This window comes from Sapajus apella, unplaced genomic scaffold (genome assembly GCF_009761245.1).
Source record: "Sapajus apella isolate SASKATOON/1434 unplaced genomic scaffold, GSC_monkey_1.0 scaffold17, whole genome shotgun sequence".
NCBI lineage: Eukaryota > Metazoa > Chordata > Mammalia > Primates > Cebidae > Sapajus > Sapajus apella.
The window spans coordinates 6,025,429-6,043,884 of record NW_022436957.1 but is presented as its reverse complement, the minus strand read 5'-3'; the positions used below and the strand labels follow the sequence as shown (position 1 = coordinate 6,043,884).

The 18,456-nt window shown below is 41.5% G+C and overlaps 1 protein-coding gene across 2 annotated transcripts in view; it reads right to left on the bottom strand.

The window, feature by feature from the left end:
• CLCN4 (chloride voltage-gated channel 4) overlaps nucleotides 1-18,456 on the bottom strand; it is an 88,011-nt gene that overhangs the window by 10,224 nt on the left and 59,331 nt on the right. For both annotated transcript variants that reach the window (XM_032285887.1, XM_032285886.1), the window contains exon 12: nucleotides 13,651-13,867. In XM_032285887.1, the coding sequence (XP_032141778.1) occupies nucleotides 13,651-13,867 (217 nt within the window). The remainder of the gene's footprint in view (nucleotides 1-13,650; nucleotides 13,868-18,456) is intronic.

Genomic DNA, 18,456 nt, shown 5'->3' with positions numbered 1-18,456 from the left:
CCCTTCCTTATATCTTATACAAAAATTAACTCAGGATGGATTAAAGACTTAAATGTAAGACCTAAAACCATTAAAACCCTAGAAGAAAACCTAGGCAAAAACATTTAGGATTATAGGCATAGGCAAAGATTTCATGACTCAAAGACCAAAAGCAATGGCAACAAAAGCCAAAATTGACAAATGGGACCTAATTAAAGAGCTTCTGCACAGCAAAAGAAACTATAATCAGAGTAAACAGGCAACCTACAGAATGGGAGAACATTTTTGCAATCTATCCAACTGATAAAGGGCTAATATCCAGAATATACAAAGAACTTCAATGAATTTACAAGAAAAAACAACTCCATCAAAAAGTGGGCAAAGGATATGAACAGACACTTCTCAAAAGATGACATTTATGCAGCCAACAAACATATGAAAAAAATCTCATCATCACTGGTCATCAGAGAAATGCAAATCAAAACCACAGTGAGATACCATCTCATGCCAGCTAGAATGGCAATCATTAAAAAGTCAGAAAACAATAGATGCTGGAGAGGCTGTGGAGAAATAAGAACGCTTGTACACTATTGGTGGACATGTAAATTAGTTTACTCATGGTGGAAGACAGTGTGGTGATTCCTCAAGGATCTAGAACTAGAAATACTATTTGACCAGCAATCCCATTACTAGGTATATACCCAAAGGATTATATATCATTCTACTATACAGCCACATGCACATGTAAGTTCATTGTGGCACTATTTACAATAGAAAAGACTTGGAACCGACCCAAATGCCCATCAGTGATAGACTGGATAAAGAAAATGTAGCACATATAGACAATGGAATATTATACAGTCATAAAAAAGGATGAGTTCATGTCCTTTGCAGAGACATGAATAAAGCTGGAAACCATCATTCTCAGCAAAGTAACACAGGAACAAAAAACCAAACACCACATGTTCTCACTCATAAATGGAAGTTGAACAATGAGAACACATGGACACAGGGAGGGGAGCATCACACACTGGGGCTTGATGATGGGTGGGGAGCTAGTGGAGGGATAGCATTAGGAGAAATACCTAATGTAGATGATGGGTTGACGGGTGCAGCAAACCAAAATGACACGTGTATACCTATGTAACAAACCTGAATGTTCTGTACATGCATCTCATAAATTATTAAAAAAAAAAATGCCACTTACCAGAGTCCATTGTATGGGACCAGCAAGACTGTATATCACACAATGCCAAGGAGCACTATTTACAAACACTGCAGTGTAAATCGTGACCTCTGGATTATACAGTGCACATTTGCACAATCATTCATAGCAACCCTTGCTTCATTCTTTTACTAAATGACCACCTGCAGGAACATATCATGCCCCTTGAGTAAAATGAAAGGTCTGAGAGAAGGAGATGTGTGCAACTTCTTTGGAAAAAAGAAGTTCCATTGCCATGTAAGTTTGCAAAATACTACTCATTGTATCTCCATTATACCCAAAGAAAGGTGTATGGGGAAGCAAGCTCTGGTAGTCTCACATTAAAATACCGTATAGCTATTAAAATAATGAGTTTCTACTCTGTGTAATATGATAATACACAAAAAAAATCAGAAAACACAATTGTAATATACTGTCGTTTATTTAATTAAGGCCAAATTAGTCAAATTTATCTCTTAGTGAATATGAAGAGGGAATATAAGTATTTTAAGTAGTATTCGAATCAGTTACACAGTAAAATAAACACTGATTAGTGAAACTCAGGCCAGAATTCTGATGTTTTTGGCTCTGACTACACTGGACCTTAAACAGTTTTGGAAAAGGTATTCATTTCTTGTGTTGGTTACCCTGTCTATCACACTGAGGAAGACAGAAAATACAGCCCCTTCCCCTCCATCTCACGGCAACATCTTTAGGAGAGAGGAAAATGGTGAAAGAGCATGTTAAGCAAACAGAATAATGACGATATGAATTACAAGCATTAAAAGAATATGTCATGACCCTACAGTGATCACTTTTCTTAAATGGGGAGGAATACTTGATAAATGTAGAAAACAGGACAGAATTTGATAATTAATACTTTGTAACTCCCAATGTAATAATTAGCTTAGCCAATAATAATCAATGGATACCAAAATCATTGGGTGAATGGTTGCTGGAAAATAGAAAATTCACAGTCTCAAAGTACTTTTCTAGAGATTGTGAACAAAGAGAAAAATGTCACTTAACAATGGAGGGCTCTGGCCATCACCACCTCATCCAAGCAATGAAGCTTATCATCAACAAAGTAAGAAAAGCAGACTCTCTAACATCACCTATGTTGGAATGCTGCCAAAAATGACTTAAACCAAATTGAATCATGAGGAAGTAATCAGACCCAGAATGTTGAGACTACTGGTCTGGACTCTTCAAAGGAAATCCATGCATGTAACAAAGCTGCACATGTACCCCCTGTCTCTAAAATAAAAGTTGAAATTATTTTTTAAAATCTCTGTCATAAAAAAACAAAACAAGGCAGGGAACTATCCTAGACAAGAGACTAAAAAGGCAAAACAGTGCAACACACAAACTTTGATGGAATTCTAAGTTAAAATTTGAATATCAATTTGATACTGGATGATATATTGAGTTACTGTTAATTTTACATCATTATGGTTTGGTAGTTATGTAAAGAAAATGTCCTTATTCTTAGAAGATGTCTGCTTCATTAATCATTGCCAAAACCTAGAAGTAACTAACATATTCTTTAGTGGATGACTGGATAAACTAAACCATGGCATATTCAGACAATGGATATTTTTCAACAATAAAAACAAAAGCGCTATCAAGTCATGAAAAGATGTGGAGGAAAATCAAAATGTGTATTGTTGAGTGAAAGAACCTGGGCTGAAAAGGCTACATACTGAATGATTCCAACTACATAATATGCGACATTCTGGAAAAGGCAAAACTATGGTGGCAGTAAAATGATCAGTGGTTGTCAGGGTTTGGGAGATGGAAGAAAGGGATAAATAGGCAGAGCACAGGGGATTTTTAGGGTAGTGAAACTACTCTGTATCATCCTGTAATGGTAGATACATGGTATTATATATTTGTCAAAATCCACAGAAATATACAACACAGCATGCATTCTAAAGTAAACTACAAATGTTAGTTAATAATGTATTGATATTGGTTCATCGATTATAACAAATATAATAGTAATGCAAGATATTGACAATAGGGTAAACTGTTGGGGGAGAAGGAGAAGGAGATATATGGGAACTCTGTACTTTTTCTCAATTGTTCTGTAAACCTAAATGTTGGTATAATCCTGAAACAAGACCTACCTAAAGGAAACAAATGTTAGCACTCTTCTTTGCAGTGAGATGCTGGGTTCTCCTGGGAAAACCCGTCTGTGAGTATGTACATAGTTGATAGATTCAAGGCCCAACAAGGGCTCTGGTCTCCTCACACAGGAAGGTTGCTGGGTCCAGCTGGCAGAGCCTGAAAACATTTCTTTCCATCCTGATTTGTCTTAGTTGCTTCAGGCTCAACTGTCATAATGAAGGTCCATTGCAGTCAATCAACCAGAGATACACATTTTCTCAAGGGCACTATTACCCAATACTTTGCTAAATCACCCTGCTTTCACAATTGCAGAAGCTTTAGTGGGCCCTGGTCTCATTAGAGTTGCCCTTTTGTTTTGTCAGCCATGTATTGCTGCTGAGAAGAGCAGTCCAGGCCTCCAGATCTGAGGCATGTCAGAATCTTAGAGGCCCACATAAGAAAAAAAGGTTTCCCAATCAACAAAGTGAAGAGACAACCCACAAACTAGGAGAAAACATTATCAAACTATCCATCTGACAAGGGATTAATAACCAGACTATGTAAGGAGCTCAACCAACTCTATAGGGGAAAATTTAATAATCTGATCCCCAAAATCGGCAAAATATTTGAATAGACATTTCTCAAAAGAAGACATGCAAATAGCAAACAGGCCTATGAAAATAGTATAGCTGGATAGCTTGTAACACAAAGGGTAAATGCTTGAGGGGATGGATACCCCCATTCTCCATGACGTGATCATTATGCATTGCATGCCTGTATCAAAGCATCTCATGGGCCCCATAAATATACACATCTACTATATACCCACAAAAATTTAAATATTTTTAAACAAGGTTTCCTCCCACGGTCAGGTAAATTTTGTTCTATCTCTGATAATTCTAACTAATTTCAAGGAAGCAGTGACAGCTAGGAAAGGTGGCTTTGTTACTGGGAAGGGCCTTTATTTATAGGCAGATAGAAGTCCCCAGTGAGGCCCCCTCCCATGCAGTAGCAGCGAAATGAGTCCCACGCTGGGCCCATAGGACCCCTTGCACCCATCCAGCCCTCTACCTAGGAAGGTGTTAGGCAGGGTTCCTCTACCTTGGCACTAGTGACATTTGGGTTGGCTAATTATTTGTTGTGGATAGGCCATTCTGTGCATGGTAGAACATATAGCAGCACCCTGGGCCTCTATCCACTAAATGCAGCAGCATCCCCATCCCCCATCGTGACAACCAAAATGTCTCCAGACAATGCCAAATGTCTCCTGTGGAGGGGGGGGCAAGATTGCCCATGGTTGAGAACCACCATCCAGATTAAAAAGTACTAAAATAGTTCCACACCAGTTGGTTTATAGCTACTGAGCTAGACACCCTGGGATGTCCCCTGCCAACCTCATACCTTATAGAACTTCAATGAACTCCCCACAATTCACAACAAATGAGTTAATTATCTGGTGCCAGCTCTTAAATACTTTCACTGTTACTCCCAGCCAGGAGCTTTCAGGCACGAATGAACCTCTGTGGGTGAATCTATAATACACCATGAAAGTGGGACACAGGAATACCATTACCTGGCCCCATATCCTCAGTATTTTACTGAACAGGTATCCCAAAATGCAGCAGCCATTCCAGGAATCTGGATACTTAAAGATGCTGCAGCGTATCTTCCCATCACCCCCAGGTCTACTCCCCACTGTTTTTGACCCCAAAGGGTGCTGTGCAGAGGGGATTGATGTCCTGAAGGGTCAGGGTTGGCTGGCAGAGTTCTCCATCAAAGGTCCTCCCAGCACCTGGAAGCTGATTGTGCCTCAGGAGATAGACCTGCAAGAATCCAGATGGGACTGGCTCTGCAACCAATTCCCTTTAACTTTGAGCAGTGTTTTGCTTTTTAGGGTCTTACCTCCTCATTTGAAAACTGAAGGGAATGGGGGAGGGAGAAGGAGGGGATGGAGGATGGTTAATGGGTACAAAAAACAGTTTAAAAGAATATGATCTAGTATTTGATAGTGCAACAGAGTGACTACAATCAATAATAATTTAATTATACATTTAAAAATAACTAAAAATATAATTGGAATGTTTGTAACCCAAGGATAAATGCTTGAGGTGATGGAGCCACCATTTACCCTGATATGAATATTATGAATTACATGCTTGTATCAAAATATCCCATATATCCCATAAATATATACACCTATGTACCCACAAAAATTAAAAATATTTTTTTCTTAAAAAGGGAAACCAAATGTCCATCAACTAATGAATTGATCAGCAAAATGTGGTCTATCCATACAACGCAAGATGCTTCAGCCCTAAAAAGGAAAGAAGTACTGGCACATCTTCAGTGTGGATGAACCTTGAAAACATGATGCTCAGTGAAAGCAGCCAAACACAAAAGGCCACATAATGCATGAGTATATCAGCAAGAAATGTCCAGAATAGGCAAGTCCACAGAGACAGAAAGCAGAGTAGTGGTTGCCAAGGGCTGTGGTATAGGAGGTAACAGCTAAGGGGTGTGGGGTTTCTTTTTGGGGTGATGAAAATGTTCTAAAATTGTGGTGATGAATGCACACAACTCATTTTCTACTAAAAACCACTGAATCATGCATTTTAAATGGGTGAATTGTACAATATGTGAATTATTTCAACAAAGCTGTTAAATGAATGAATGAATGGATGAAGTAAAGGCAGTGCCCCAAGTGCTACACGAAGTCCCACTCTCCATTCAGATGCTACGAATCTGTTCACAAGAGCATAAGGCAGGTGAAGTAATTATCTTACTGACTTTGACTTCTCTCTCAGAAAGCAAAATTGCAAAATGAAAGGCAAGGGAACAGAAGAAGGAAGTTTTAAAAATTGAGCATTTGCAAGTGTTGGGATTTCTAATGCCCTTTCAAAATAAAAAAGAAATAGTTATAAGGCCAGCAGCTTATACCTATAAGACGCCACTAAGAAATCTGTGATCAGAAGGGAAATCAAAGCAGCTGTGAGAGGTTCAGCCCACACAGGCAGAGCACCCGGAACCTAGAGGTGTTCTTATGCCATGGGGAAGGGCTCCACCGCTGCCAACCAGTGGACAGGCTATCATTTTAAACTGCCCTTTCATACTCTAACAATTTCCTGCCACCAGAAAGCCTGCTGAGAACAGTCTCCTCTTTTTTGGTTTCATGTGAATTTTCAAGTAGTTTTTCTCTAATTCTGTGAAGAAAGTCAATGAGTATTCAATGATGGGGATAGCACTGAGTCTATAAATTACTTTGGGCAGCATGGCCATTTTCACAATATTGATTCTTCCTATCCATGAGCTTGGAATGTTTTTCCATTTATTTGTGTCCTCTGATTTCCTTCAGTGGTAGTTTGTAGTTCTCCTTGAAGAGGTCCTTCATTTCCCTTGTTAGCTGTATTTTATTCTCTTTGTAGTAGTTGTGAATTCGAGTTCATTCATGATCTGGCTCCCTGCTTGTCTGTTATTGGTGTATAGGAATGCTTGTTATTTTTGCACATTGATTTTGTATCCTGAGGCTTTGCTGAAGTTGTTTATCAGCTTAAGGAGATTTGGGGCTGAGACAATGAGGTCTTCTAAATATACAATCATGTCATCTGCAAACAGAGACAATTTGACTTCCTCTCTTCCTATTTGAATACCCTTTATTTCTTTCTCTCGCCTGATTGCCCTGGCCAGAACTTCCAGTACTATGTCGATTACGAGTGGTGAGACAGGGCATCCTTGTCTTGTGCTGGTTTTCAAAGGGAATGATTCCAGCTTTTGCCCATTCAGTATGATATTGGTTATGGGTTTGTCATAAATAGGTATTATTATTTTGAGATATGTTCTATCAATACCTAGTTTATTGATAGTTTTTAGCATGAAGGGCTGTTGAATTTTATCAAAGACCTTTTCTGCATGTATTGAGATAATCATATGGTTTTTGTCTTTAGTTATGTTTGTGTGATGAATTATATTTATTAATTTGTGTATATTGAACCAGTCTTGCATCCCAGGGATGAAGCCGACTTGATTGCGGTGGATAAGCTTTTTGATATGCTACTGGATTCAGTTTGCCAGTATTTTTTAATTGAGGGTTTTTGCATCAATGTTCGTCAGGGATATTGGCCTGAAGCTTTCTTTTTTTGTTGTATCTCTGCCAGATTTTGGTATCAGGATGATGCTGGCCTCATAAAATGAGTTAGGGAGGAGTCCCTCCTTTATAATTGTTTGGAATAGCTTCTGAGGAAATGGTACCAGCTTCTCTTTGTACCTCTGGTACAAAGAATTCAACTGTAAATCTTTCTGGTCCTGGGATTTTTTGGGGGGTTGGTAGGGTATTTATTACTGCCTCAATTTCAGAACTTGGTATTGGTCTATTCAGAAGTTCAACTTCTTCCTGGTTTAGTCTTGGGAGAGTGTATGCATCCAGGAATTTATCTATTTCTTCTAGATTTTCTAGTTTATTTACATAGAGGTGATATAGTACTATCTGATGGTTGTTTTTCTGTGGAGTCAGTGGTAATATTCCCTGTATCATTTTTTGTTGTGTCTATTCAATTCTTCTCTCTGTTCTTATCACTTTAGCTAGCAGTCTATTTTATTAATTTTTTCAAAAAAAAAATACTCCTGGATTTGTTGATTTTTTTGAAGGGTTTTTCATGTCTCTATCTCCTTCAGTTCTTCTCTGGTCTTGCTTATTTCTTGTCATCTTCTAGCTTTGGGGTTTATATGCTGTTGGTTCTCTAGTTCTTTCAGTTGCGATGTTAGGGTGTTGATTTGAGATCTTTCTAGCTTTTTGATGTGGGCATTTAATGCTATAAATTTCCCTCTTAACACTGCTTTAGCTGTGTCCAAGAGATTCTGGTACATTGTCTCTTTGTTCTTATTGGTTTCAAAGAACTTCTTGATTTCTGCCTTAATTTCATTATTCACCCAGTAGTCATTCAGGAGCAGGCTGCTCAATTTCCATGTAGTTGTGTGGTTTTGAGTGAATTTCTTAATCTTGAGTTCTAATTTGATTGCACTGTGGTCTGAGAGACCACTTGTTATGATTTCAGTTGTTTTGCATTTGCTAAGGAGTATTTTACTTTCAATTATGTGATCGATTTTAGAATGTTAAGTGGTGCCAAGAAGAATGTATATTCTGTTGGCTTTGGATGGAAAGTCCATAGAGCCTAGAAAAACCTAAGCAAAAAGAGCAAAGCTGGAGGCATCATGCTACCCAACTTGAAACTATAATACATGGCTACAGTATCCAAAACAGCACTGTACTTGTACAAAAACAGACACATACACCAATGAAACAGAATAGAGATCTCAAAAATAGGACTGCACATCTACAACCATCTGATCTTTGACAAAGCTAACAAAACAATCAATGGGGAAAGGATTCCCTATTTAATAAATGGTGCTGGGAGAACTGGCTAGCTATATGCAGAAAATTGAAACTGAATCCCTTCCTTACACCTTATACAAAAATTAACTCAAGATAGATTAAAGACTGAAATGTAAAACCCAGCACAATAAAAAGCCTAGAAAAAAATCTAGGCAATACCATTCAGGACATAGTCAAGGGCAAAGATTTCATGACGAAAACATCAAAAGCAATTGCAACAAAAGCAAAAGTTGACAAATGGGATCTAATTAAACTAAAGAGCTTCCGCACAGCAAAAGAAACTATCATCAGAGTGAACAGACAACCTACAGAATGGGAGAAAATTTTTGCAATCTATCCATCTGACATTGGTCTAATATGCAGAATCTGCAAGGAACTTAAGCAAATTTACAATTTAAAAAAACATCAAAAATTGGGCAAAGGACATGAACAGACACTTCTCAAAAGAAGACATTTTTATAGCCAACAAACACATGAAAAAAAAAAAGCTCCACATCACTGATCATTAGAGAAATGAAAATCAAAACCACAGTGAGATACCATGTCATGCCAGTCAGAATGGCAATTATTAAAGTCAAGGAACAACAGATGATGGTGAGAGTGTGGAGAAACAGAAACACTTTTGCACTGTTGGTGGGAATGTAAATTAGTTCAACCATTGTGGAAGACAGTGTGGCGATTCCTCAAAGACCTAGAACCAGAAATACCATTTGATCTAGCAATCCCATTACTGAGTATACACCCAAAGAAATATAAATCATTCTATTATAAAGATACATGCACAGGTGTGTTCACTGCAGCACCATTCACGATAGTAAAGACATGGAATCAACCCAAATGCTCATCAGTGATAGACTGGATAAAGAAAATGTCCCTGCAAAGCATGTGATCTCGTTCCTTTTTATGGCTGCATAGTATTCTGCATAGTAATACTATGCAGCCATAAAAAGGAACGAGATCACATCCTTTTCAGGGACATGGATGAAGCTGGATGCCATTATCCTCAGCAAACTAACACAGGAACAGAAAACCAAACACCGTATGTTCTCACTTATAAGTGGAAACTGAACAATGAGAACACATGGACACAGGGAGGGGAATAACACACACTGGGTGGGGGGAGGGAGAGCATCAGAATAAATAGCTGATGCATGTGGGTCTAATATCTAGGTGATGGGTGGATAGGTGCAGGAAAACACCATGGCACATGTTTACCTAGGTAGCAAGCCTGCATTTCCTGCACATGTGTCCCGGAACTTAAAATAAAATTAAATTTAAAAAAATAGACCAGTCCTCCCTGGAGCACCTGCCTTGGGTAGCAACACTTAAACTGGATTATGTCCATGTTCCTTAGTAGATAACAAGTTCCTTGGCTTTTTTTTTCAAACACTTTTTGTGCCCTCTACAGTTCCCAGCTAAAATAGATGCCCAATATAATGTTTATTAAACCAATGTTGCTTTGAAAAAATAAGACTTATTAGTGTTTGCAATGTGATGAGAACTAATACACACACACACACACACACACACACACACCCACACACACACACACACACACACACACGGAACCCTCCCATATCTATAAATCCTGGTTTTTGTTTCCTTATCTTTACCCTGGAGACAGTATCAAAAGATCAGGCATTTGCAGTTCTGAAAACCTCCTTTTAAAGCTCTGTGACTGTAATGTCTAAAAGTTAAGTTGATTATAACAGCACTGGGGAAATATGAATTGAGGAGCTGCCTTGGGTTCGTGCATAAATTGTGCCCTGGCCTGCGATGGTAATTATCACAAAAGAAGAAAGCCGAACATCAACCCAGAAGGAGGTAACATTAAATCCAGCAGGCTTCGTTAGTGGCATGAAATGTCCTATCTGATTTAAATCAAGTGTTTGAACTTCCAGTCCCTTTGGGTAGCAGTTCAAGCGAATTCAGTGAATTATAAATGGCCGGATCTATGACCAAGGACATAATTCAGATTTAAGCAGCTGGGTTCTTCTGCGAAAGCTACCCTGTCCAGGCCCCTATGGACCACCTAGCAGGGCTTGGGGGAAATCTGACACCGTCTCCCTTACGCACTTTTCCTTTCTAAAACTTTCACAGGGAAAATCTCACCCAAATTAGCTCTTAGCAACTGGAGGCTTCCTAGATTGCAGCATTCTGGTTCCTGGTCCAGTTTCATGATGGCCCTTGAACCCTAGGCCTGAGAAATGCTGCTGGTGATCCAGGCCAACAGTGGAGCTAAGGCTTGTGACCATCCCAAGCAGGGAAGGCACAGAGTGAGCAAGCACATCAAACAGGAGAGCTGGCCGGAGACGCGCCTGCCCTGGCGAGAAGCCCAAGGAGATGAAAGACCCTGCAGACAAGGATCCCTTGCCAGCAATAACGCAGCAGCATCTGTGTTTGTTTAAAAGATGTAGAGCGAGAGAGAGTACGATTTTGCTTTCCTGAAACACATTCGGAGCCAATTTCGGCACCCAGATCTTCACAGGAAGACCTCGTGGGGTTCTGCGAGGTGTGAGCGGGCATTAAGGGCAGAATTTCCTGCCTGAACTGAAATTCCAATGATAACTGACATTGGGTTATTATTTTAAAGGAAAGGAGAAACTGCTACACACTTGAGACAGCATGGGCAATCACAGTGGTATATTTATACCAAGTACTGGAAACTCAAGTGCATAAATCAACTTCAGTGGTTCCTAAAGTAGGGTCCCCAGACCAGCAGCAACGGCATCGACTGGGAGGTTATTAGAAATGCACATTCTTGGGCCTCACCCTAGACCTCCAGGGATCAATAGCTCTGTGGTGGGGCCCAGAAATCTGGATTTTGCTTGCAGGTTTAATCCTCTAAGGCATTTTGATCCACACTCGTTTGAAAAACCACTTGAGCACCTTTAAAATTCATCAGCAGAAATCATCTCTAGCCTTGTCAAACACAAGGACTCATTTATTTGTTCCCTATTGATTGCACCTCCCACACGCAAGACACCCTCTGGCTGCAGTCAGAGCTAAGGAGGACGCTCGCTCTGCTGGCCAGGAGTTCTCTGGGTAAATGTGCAAATTGCAGAGCCTGTCCCCCTGTGAGCTTGCTACCAGGATGGCAGGAAGAAAGAGAAACAAACACAATTGCTCGTTTAGCTACACACAGACATCCAGTCCAAGGTCACTCAACTGCATGACTAGTGACATTTTGGGCCAGATGTTTCGTTGTGGAGTTGTCCTGTGCACTGCAGGATGTTTAGCAGCATCCCTGACCTCTGCTCACTAGATGCCAATAATATCCCTCCCTCCAGTCATGACTCCCAAAATTGTCTCCACACATTGCCCAATGTCCCTGGGAGGTAAAATTATCCCAGTTGAGAACTGCTGTGTTAAACTAGAGTGTGCTGGCTCTGGAAGTATAAGCTACATTAGATAGTTGAGCCTCTGGAGTCTATAAAGGTCTAAACTTTATTAGGTACCAATGTCTCCAGAACCCATTTCCCTCCTCCTACTTCCAGCCCACATAGGAAGAAAATAGGCAGATAACCCTAGGTTCCAGGCTACCCTGACCAAGCCAACCCCTTCCTTTACACAAACTTCTGAAACCATGGAACCTGGGACACTAAGAGGCCACGGAATGGCCCTTAAGGAACTTCACCTCTGGAGCTACTACAGTGGCCCCTCAGTCGCTGCACTGCTGGTTTCTTGATTTGTGACAATACCACAAAAGTGTCAGCACAGACAATGCCATGGCATCATCAAATCTGTCCATTCTCCAATCATGTTTGTTTAGAAAACAAAGTTGTTTCTAACAAATTAATATATCGGGAACAATCTGAGCATCATATGAATTTCACTTTTGCTTATGTGCGATGTCATCCATGAGAAACTCCAGACAAATGCAGAAAACTGCACCCACCTGAACCCAATGGGATCAGCATACACAAAATACACCTGTCTGGCCCCCCAAACATCCGCAAGCTACCTCAGTTCATGCATGTGTGAGGAGCCATACCCATCCACACATGCTGTGACCACTTCCCCTTGAGTTCAGGTTCCCCTCCTTCCACCCCTTCCCAGTAATTCATAAGTGGCAGAGCTTGTGGCACTCGTCCCACAGCCAACTTCAGGCCTTTTCAAGATGAAGTGACATATTTCTGTTGTATTTCTTAACCATTTAACTAATGCACAACATGGTACCACCACTTCTTTTTTCAAGACAGGGTCTTGCTCTGCTGTGCAGGCTGGAGCGCAGTGGTACAGTCTTAGGCCACTGCAGCCTTGGATGCCTGGGCTCTAGTGATCCTCCTGCTTCAGCCTCAGGAGTAGCTGGGACGATAGGCACACCTGGCTGATTTCATAAAAGTTTGTTTGCAGAGATAGGGTCTTGCCACTCAGGCTGGTCTCGAACTCCTGGGCTCAAACGATCCTCCTGCCTCAGCCTCCTGAAGTGCTGAGATTACAGGCATGAGCCATATAGCCTGGCTCAGTACTACCATTCTTACTAGGCTCCCACCTCTTTTATGTCATGCATCACTGATGAAGTTTTGAGTATTGTGTAACTAACCTCATTTTTCCCAGAAGTCCTGTAGTTTGCATGGCTCAATTTTTGCATATTGCTATGATTTTGAGGACCGCATAGGCCATGTTATAGCAGAACTGGCTGTACCTCCTCCCTGAGCCAAGTATCACATGGGGTGGGAGAAAAGCAACACCAAGCCCTTTTCCTGTGGCTCCACCCCTTTTTATTCAACCTTCCTCAGCCTAGGCAACAGTCCAGCCTGGACCACCCCCTTCCCTGGCTGCACAGCTACCCAGCCCTAAGCCCCAAGCCCCTGTACATTTCCTTCTCAACACATTCACCATAGCTTACTGTCATTCTCTGTCAAGGACTGTTCCACCCCGTGGCCCTCTACCTCCTTCAGGGCTGAGACCATGTCTCACTCATTTTTTTTCTCCCTAGGTCATTGTGGCCACATGTCCGGCTACTCACCCACTCCGCGTCACCAGACACTGCCGGAGTCCCAGTTTACGGAAGATATCCACCACCGTCTCCATTGGGGTGTGGTCTGTGACTGTGAATGGGCTGAGGTTCAGGATGCGCCGCAGCTTCAGGGGATGTGGGCTGTTGGCTGGCAGCTCAGGGGGCTCCTCTGTGAAGTACATGATGGAATTGCTCACGATGCCCTCCTGCCTCTGTCTGGCATTCTCTAGAATGAATGGGGTGAGCAGGAACAATAAGCCACACAAAAACTCCTTGCTGAGCAACTCCCCACCCTACACTTGTACACAGCATCGAGAATCCCACAGAAAAGGGGTTCGAAGGATGAACCAAACATTCTTAATAAGGGGCTTTAGCCAAACATCTGTGGAATTGGCATCTCTCTGCAGCTAATGCTGTGTGAGGGTCCCCTGCTGTGACTGGATCATTTGTTGCCAAAGTCTGGCAAGATGGGCCTGACCCAGATGGCCCTTTTGGGGACATTCATTGCTTCCCCCCGGACTCCAGGCACCCCAAACAGCCCAGGACCCTCCACTCTGGCTTTCCTTATGCTGCTTCACCTCATCATGGACTGGAGTTTGACGTGACAAGAAACTTACTTAGCTGCCCGATGACCTTAATACATTGATTTTCTTTTTATGAACTAATTTATAACTGGCCCAAATGGCATCATGAATCCTGGGAGGAACAAGAAACCAATACAGCCAGGCCAGGCTCACAGCCCAGAAATGCAGCTCAATCACAAATGTGACCCTTGGGTCCAAAGAAACAACCCCAGAAAAGCTGCATCCCCCCTACACTTTGGATCTCCTGTCTTAAAAATGGGCCATTTCATGGATCTCTCAAAGAAAGATAGTAAAACTGTTATGGTAGCAATTAGCCTATTTCTGTCTGTAGAAAGGCCACGTGAAAGAAAGCTGAAGAAAAGTAGGGTAACAGGAACTCATTAGAAATACAGCTTAATGCGGTGCTAGAAACCCAGGCTATTTTAAGTCACACATGAAATAAATCCATCGGTCTCAAGATATTTCTCCAAGGCGATTTTCCTTCTGTTGGAATTTTAATCTTTCTCTTGGTTCATGGGAAAAGGTTAAGGAAAATGTACAGCAAGGCTTGCTTTAAAATGGATCCTGGTTTCTATCATACATTTCTTGCTTTCTCAAAGACTACTATTCACCTATATTGTTCTTTCAAAAATAAAATTCTAACTGCCTCCTCCAAGGCCATTTAGTGCAATAGAGTACTCTAATGGAAAACTGGCAGCATTTGGGGTCAGGCTGAGTCTGAAAAAGGGTCTCTGTTTAAAAGAGGAACAGAGGGCCTGCTGGGCAAATGCCTGCACATTATATGGGTCAGGTTAAATCAAGTTACATCAAATGGGGTATGATTCTAACACAAATACCAGACAACTTTGATGCACAACATGTTTTCAAATGTAGACTGCTCGATATACACTACGTACTTCTCCCCGAAACCAAGATGATTCTGTCCTTACCCAATAAGGCAGAGAGGCAACTGGCAACACATACTTATTTGCTCATTTCCACAGACCAGCCAATTCTCTTAAAGTCCCACTAACAGGATTTCCATCAATTTCAACCATTGGGAGAATGTCAGGATTGGATCAAGTCACAAACCCCAATCAAGAGTTGATGACATGGATTTGCTGAACTCCTTCTAAAACCAAATACAATTTAATAAATGGTCAATCCACTTGCTACAATACGATAAAAAAACAAGCTTATATCTCATTTGAACCTACGGATTGGGTTAGGAGCCCTGATTCTAACAGTCACTAGGCTCAATGAACTCTTGCTCACCAGTGCACTCCGAGTGTCTGGGCAATGCCTAGCACACAGTAGACACAAAACAGATATTTGCCAAATACACACATGAATGAATGAATGAGTCAGTCTACTAAATGTCAGTGTATCTGGTTCTGCCTGCCACATAAAACTGAACCTATCTCACATAGGAGGCATCAGGAAGGAAAGCCCATGTGGTAATGACTGCCAAACAAAAACATAGGCATTGGCTGGGGTCAGAGCCAGAGAGCTGGGCTATGTACCTTGCTATTCCCACAGTGGCAACTGCTACTCTCCTCAGAAAGGTTCTGCTAGGCCACTTTGGAACTCTATTACAGACTCACAGGAGGCTTCAAACTTTGCCGGTAGAGGTGCTGGGAACAGACAAAAGCCGGTGAATGGAAGAAGAACCAGCAAGAAAGCTCTTTGGAATTCCCTACTAGGGTGAAACATCTACTCTCAGTTTGGACCAGAAATCATCAGACACCAAAATGCCTGCATGTAAGTTCACAGAGGGCAGAGGCAGTGTGCTGTCATCCCTGGACTCCGAGCTTCTAGGATGGTATCAGCACATGGTGGACACTTAAGAAATACTTCCCATGTGAAATGATAAACCAACTAACTCCTCACCCAGGGGATGAGCCAGTGCTACAGGAAAAGAGACTCACAGACCCCAGGAACACTTGGGAGTCTGTGATGAAAAGGAAACCAAAACAATACAACCAAAAATACATCTTTTTAAAAGACCTAAAAGACAAAAAGGAAATGCACTAAATATCAACCATGTCTTCTATAGTGATAAGAATGTAGGTGCCTTTTTAAATTTTTCCCTTTGCTTCTGATTTCCCCAATATTTGGAGTGTGTATTACTTTCACTTTGAAAAAATGTAATAAACTTCATTTTTAAATGTTTTTAAAATGACTTTTTAAAACTGTCTTTAATGTAGGAGGTTTGTCATATATTCTACTAGAATGAGACTCAGTGGTCACAGGTCTTCAAAAAGAATGTACATTTTACGCCAGGCACAGTGGCTCACACCTGTAATCCCAATACTTTGGGAGGCTGAGGCAGGCGGATCACTTAAGGTCAGGTGTACGAGAGCAGCCTGGCCAACATGATGAAACTCTGTCTTTACTAAAAATACAAAAATTAGCCAGGCATGACGGCACGCCTGTAGTCCCAGCTACTCGGGAGGCTGAGGCAGGAGAATTGCTTGAATCTGGGAGGTGGAGGCTGCAGTGAGCCAAGATGGTGCCACTGCACTCCAGCCTGGGAAACAGAGTGAGACTTAGTCTCCAAAAAAAAAAAAAAAAGGAATGCACACATTATGAGCACCTGCTAAGGTTACTTAACATTCCATTGTCTAACAGCAATATGTTCATATGCCAGATGTAGAGATGGTGATTAATAAAGTGTGGGTAAGAGGAATTTCACAAACTATGTGATAGGCCAAGACATTTTTCAAAATTGGAAATAATCACATATTTGTTAGGCTATTGAGTGGCTTTAGAGCAATCATTCTCAACTGGGTGGAGCCCTGGAATGCTGGTCACACTCTACAGGGCACAGGACAGCCCCACCACAGAGAATCACCCAGCCCCAAATGTCAGCAGTGCTGAGGAGGAGCATTCCCACTTGAATTGTGTTTTTAGGGAGGTTAACAGTCTATCATCCTGTTAATTAAAAATGCTTAGTCAGGCATGGTCGTGCAAGCCTGTAGTCCTAGCTTCTCCGGAGGCTGAAGTGGGAGGACTGCTGGAGCCTAGGAGGTAGAGGCTGCAGTGAGCTATGATCACACCATTGCACTCCAGCCTGGGCAACAGAGTGAGACCCTGTCTCAAAAAAAAATTTTTTTAATGCATCCATAAGACAGATATAATTCATGATATAGGTTAAAATGGAAAATTGAAAGCAACCACAGAAGTAGTCAGTACAAAGATGTTATGATAAAAAAGTAAACACTATACAGAATAAAAAGCAGATTATTTGCCGGGCGCGGTGGCTCAAGCCTGTAATCCCAGCACTTTGGGAGGCCGAGGCGGGTGGATCACGAGGTCAAGAGATCGAGACCATCCTGGTCAACATGGTGAAACCCCGTCTCTACTAAAAATACAAAAAGTAGCTGGGCATGGTGGCGCATGCCTGTAATCCCAGCTACTCAGGAGGCTGAGGCAGGAGAATTGCCTGAACCCGGGAGGCGGAGGTTGCGGTGAGCCGAGATCGCGCCATTGCACTCCAGCCTGGGTAACAAGAGCGAAACTCCTTATTCAAAAAAAAAAAAAAAAAAAAAAAAAAGAAAAGCAGATTATTTTACAAGTTATTGTCTGTCTACTAAAGCATGGAGAAATCCCTCTATGTGTGTATGTATATATATAAACATCCCCAACAGAAAGATGTAGAGGACACCACTGTTCTCCACGACCTAGTCCAGTATCTAACAGCCCTCCCGGGCATAAACCTCTTTCTCCCTTGTCTGACAGATCTGACACTTCTTGTTCAGTGCTGGATGTAGACCACTTTCTGCAAGTAAGCATCTTCTACATGCTGGAGGATCATTATTATTGGGTTGGTGCAAAGTAATTGTGGTTTTTGCCACTGAAAATAACATCAAAAACTGTAATTACTTTTGTACCAACCTAATAAATCATCCACCAGCCCAAAAAAACCTGAGAGTTTCCTTAACTCTTCGCTGAAACTCCAACTTCCCACCCTTTAATCATCTCTGTGACTCCCCACTGAGTCCTCTTTGAACCCTTACTTAACTGCTGAACTCAAGATGAGAAGCACCTGAGCCCTGCTGAGTACAGATGAGTCCTCATATTTGCAAAGAGCAATGAGAGGTAAAGGCCTATTTGCCAGGAATTTGAACAAGAGTCACATACAGCCCCATGTGCTAGTATGTGACGGTGAAGAGAGTCACGTTGCCCAGATGGTGCTAACCAGTGCTAACAAAGATAACGCTATGCTTTGGCATTCCAAAACATAACAAAA